This window comes from Papaver somniferum, unplaced genomic scaffold, assembly GCF_003573695.1.
Source record: "Papaver somniferum cultivar HN1 unplaced genomic scaffold, ASM357369v1 unplaced-scaffold_3, whole genome shotgun sequence".
In the NCBI taxonomy this organism is placed as follows: domain Eukaryota; kingdom Viridiplantae; phylum Streptophyta; class Magnoliopsida; order Ranunculales; family Papaveraceae; genus Papaver; species Papaver somniferum.
In genome coordinates this window covers 1,661,019-1,665,421 of record NW_020641039.1, presented here as the reverse complement: position 1 = coordinate 1,665,421, position 4,403 = coordinate 1,661,019, and the positions used below count along the sequence as shown (strand labels likewise).

Below are 4,403 nucleotides of genomic sequence, written 5' to 3'. Positions count from 1 at the left end.
TTTAGTTTTCTTTGTAAGTTGGACAGACTCTCGACAGCTAGCATCTCAAAGCACATAACAATAGATGGATCTTGGCGGTTTGATTTCAAACGAGTTCTAACGAATGAAGAATCTAATCAGTTTGCGGGTCTGTTAACTATTATTGGAACTAATCCTCCAACTCTGGATTCTTTACCAGACACGAGAAGATGGACATTAACTACCACAAGAACCTTCACAGTATAATCGTTATACGATAAAATGATTGCAACAGATGGTGTTGATGACTTCCCATGGTTCTTCATTTGGAAACCTGATATTCCACCAAAGATAAACTTTCTAGTTTGGTGTGCATTCCATGGTAATTTGAATACACTTGACATGCTTCAGTGTAAAGGTATGGATGTTTATAGTTCTTGTGTGCTTTGTGGCGATAGTCCAGAGTCTAAAAATCATCTTTTGCTGCATTGCAAAATTGCAAGGAAGATTTGGTCTGCATTAACACCCACTGAGAATTGGTCTTGGGTTTTCCCAGAATCAATGATGGCTTTGGCACATACTTGGCAAAACAATCATCTTTCTAATTCAGGGAAAGTAGTTTGGGGTCTTATACCGGCTGCTATCATTTGGATCATCTGGACGGAAAGGAATTGCCGCACGTTCGAAGAACATCACATTTTCAAGACAGATGAAGAGTTGTGCGACAGTGCAAAATCTCTTGTTCTCACTTGGGCTTCAGCTGCTAACAAGAGGGTTCGTCTGAACTTCTCAAATACTTTGAGAAACTGGGAGTATGTTTTCTACTGATTTGTTTTAGTTTTCTTTTCAGTTCACTTCTACTTCTAGTAGAACATTTGTATATTCTTCTGATCTTAATTCAATTCTCTCTTCTAATAAAAAAAAAAAATTCCATCCACTTATGCCGATGTTAGATTACGGAAAGATGGTCAAAATACCAGAGAGTTTTCTGTTAAGAAATGCTACAATTGATTAATCAAAGAAAATATCGGAGACGGCATCTTGTTATCTTGTGTTCGTCCAAGGAAACTTTGGTCCAATCTCTGGTCGGCGAAAGTAAGATTTTTCATGTGGTGTGCTACTAAACACAAAACTTGAACTCAAGATCAGCTTTGCAAAAGACGTTGGAGACCGTGGGCTAATCATTGCTACATGTGCATTAAGGATGAAGAAACACCATCACATTAGCTTCTTCACTGTCAGCTATCTATTTATATATGGGACTTTTTTCGAGCCGAATTTGAACTAATCTGGGCAATTCCTGTTGAAAAAAATACAGTTTTGTGTGAATAAAAATTACTAATAAAAAGGTTTTTCCAAAAATAAAAAACACCTTCCAAATTTATCTCTTAGTTTTTTACGGGATAAGTTTACCATATATTTTTTGGATTTGGGTTAGGGTTCTATATAAGAAGAACCTCTTTTTATTGCCGATATATATAGAAAAACCTCTCTTATATCCCCTGGAACTGAGTACTTCTTCTTCGTTTTTCGATGTTTGATTCGAGGGTTTAAGTGCTAACGATTTCATGAGTTTTTCCGCTGCGAAGTTCTAGTAGGACAAATTTGAATGTGCTATTCAAACTTTGTTAAGATTGTTGTATCTTGGAGGCAGATGTACCCGTAGGGCTATAGCATCATCTTTTCAGAGTGTATCCGGGCATTCTTGTCTTAAGGACAGTATGTTGAACATGCGCCTCAATCTACCATTCGAGTTTCTTCTTTCTATGTTGTTTAACAGGATGTTCAAGACATCAACAGTTGGTTAACGAGAAGACACGAAAATCAGATAAGTGCCTATTTTATTATTTATTTGTTTGATCAATTTTAATTGTTATTCACCAACAATCTTAAGACAAGATTAATCTTAGAATAACAATTAAGAAATAATATATTGGGTTTAATACGTAGATCACGGAAAATTGGTGTTGTATACAGTTTATCACCTTAGTGTTGTTTGACCGTGATGAATCCATAATTGATTAGTTTGTATCAGGAGAACATGTAATCAAGCTAGATTTGAAAATTTATGTATCTAGTCTACTCGACAAAAGATTAATTCACAAACATTATTGATATACTCAAGTATGTGATGTAAAGTGCGTCGTAGAGATTGTTCATCTCTTTATTCCTTGTAAGACTAATAATAACACGTGATATCATGAGATAAAGTGGAAGTCAAAATCTATGTCACGTAATTGTTTGGTACATGGCTTTTGAGAAATCGTTCTCATACCGATTTTGGAAATTGAAACCATAAATTTAACTTATATTGGTTGATTGGTGTTTCATAAATCCAGTTTCTGATCAGTCTCATCATGATCTAATCAGGTTTTCGATTTTTGATCAGCAGAAAGCTGCCACGTATGGTACCTTAATAAGTATATCAAATTTCGACTTCATACTAGGAAATAAAGATGACAGCAGCAAGCTATGATCTGGTACAGTACCTACACCAGGGTTCCGAATTGATACGACGAACACTTAAGCACTGACAAGTGAATACCGGAAGTTGACAGTTGAATACTTGGAAGCTCTTCTTCTCAAACGGACACAACTGATGATAACTTTTGTCACTGCCCATTCAAACATCTTCATGTCTGTCAGGATGGATTAATGGCAGAGGTCTTCCCAAGGGTTCTTTAGCGAAACATTGATGTATGCATCTACATGGATGGAAGAAGGCGTGTAGAGGCCGTGAAGGAGTTGTTCATGGTGATGTCGTGTAAGGACCTTGCAACAATGCAGGGGTTGAATTTCTTTTGCATGGTTTAGATAAACCTGCTGGAGATGTTGTTGAGTGCTCGGATTTTGTGGACGTTGTTGTTGTTGATTCTGCTTTAGAGAATGGGGCTATGATTGTTTCGGAAGATGCTGCTTCAGATTCGGAAGATGATGCTGTTATGGATCTTTCTACAGACCTTCTCAACGTTGTTCTTCAACGACAATTCACGACTGTTACCAGCATCCCCCATAATGCAGGCGAAAGTCAGAGATGTCATCTGGTCTGCTTCTTTGGTTTGTCAGTGGATATCCTCAAGAGCGAGCTACGACCCAGTCGGTTACATGAAGGAAGCTAGCTCTCTCTCTCTCAATTTACTCAAGTATTAAGGGAATGGTCGAACTACTTTCGCGAAATATCATTAAGAATTCTACATGGAGACATGCTCTTGAGTAATTAAAAATGGGAGGTCATGAAATTTTCCGCGTAGTGTTTTTTAACTGGATTAGTAACCTTGATGCTAATGGTATTTAAATTGAATACCTTGCGTTTTTTACTTCAAAGGAAAACTTAGAGCATTGCAGATTCTAGTATGTCACGGAAATGAGTGAAGTGTTTCCAAAATACATTGAAACTAGTACTCTCAGTTTGGCAGGGTAGGAGGAAAGACGATGTGCAGAGAAGGATCAGAATTATCGTTATCAGTCTGTTGTTTGTTTTCAGCGTAATTGATAAGTCATGCCCAAGTTATGCCCCTAACTAGTGCTTGAAGAGTTGTACTAGGTGGCACACTGGAATGCATATAAGAGCCGAGTAAAATCTAGGTGATATTCAAGGTATTCATAAAGAAAAAGAACGCATCAGTATTAACGCTTCTTTTTATTTACCTCCGAATAAAGTACCTAGTGTTCTGTCATTCAAAATGTACTTAGAAGACAGTGAGATCGCTACTGTTTGCAAGAGTCTGTGCTAGGTGACACACTGGACTTGTGCTTGTATACCTGTGCTTGGTGACACAAAGGAAAGAAAATACGATCCTGGATATATCTGAATCTATACAGTGGATGATGACCAGCAGTTCGTAGAATAAGAGGTGTCGCGAACAAAATGTGGCTTGAACGAAGTAGAAGTTAGTCAGGGTTCTCTTGGGGCTAGAGAGAAGTCAAGCCGTGTTTGGCAGTGACGGGAAGATGATCTATGAATAGATTTAGAGACAGAGAAAGAAAATGCAGAGATTGACAGAGTTTAAAACTCAAAAGAAATTAGTTCTCACAGTAATCAGACTGTCCGCGGAATTTGTTGAGCAACACAGAGAGAAGTAATGATACTCCTTAGAACAATAGCATTCTAAATTGTGCTGAGATTTTCATCTGGACAAGGGATGAGCGTTATCTTGCCATGATTAGGTGTAGTTACTGAAATCGTTTATGTTCCAGGACGTGGTGCACCATTAGCTAGAGTTACCTTCCGTCATCCATTCAGGTACAAACATCAGAAGGAGTTGTTCCTTGCGGCTGAGGGGATGTACATTGGTCAGTTTTTGTACTGTGGGAAGAAAGCTAGTTTGATGGTTGGTAATGTTTTGCCATTGAGATCAATTGAATATCAAAATATTCAACCATATTTTGATGAGCTTCAAAGATTTAGCGAGTATGCAATGTCCTCCTGGAAGAGTGCCAGACAG

General features: G+C 37.8%; 1 protein-coding gene across 1 annotated transcript; it reads left to right on the top strand.

Moving 5' to 3' along the window:
* The first annotated feature begins 240 nt into the window (after window positions 1-240).
* On the top strand, window positions 241-786 carry LOC113341574. Its single transcript, XM_026586398.1, has one exon. It carries the CDS (start codon window positions 241-243, stop codon window positions 784-786), a length of 546 nt encoding a protein of 181 aa, XP_026442183.1.
* Window positions 787-4,403: the final 3,617 nt, after the last annotated feature.

Excerpts from the sequence above, each read along its gene's own strand:
- LOC113341574 (XM_026586398.1), top strand. The coding sequence starts at position 241 with ATGATTGCAACAGATGGTGTTGATGACTTCCCATGGTTCTTCATTTGG.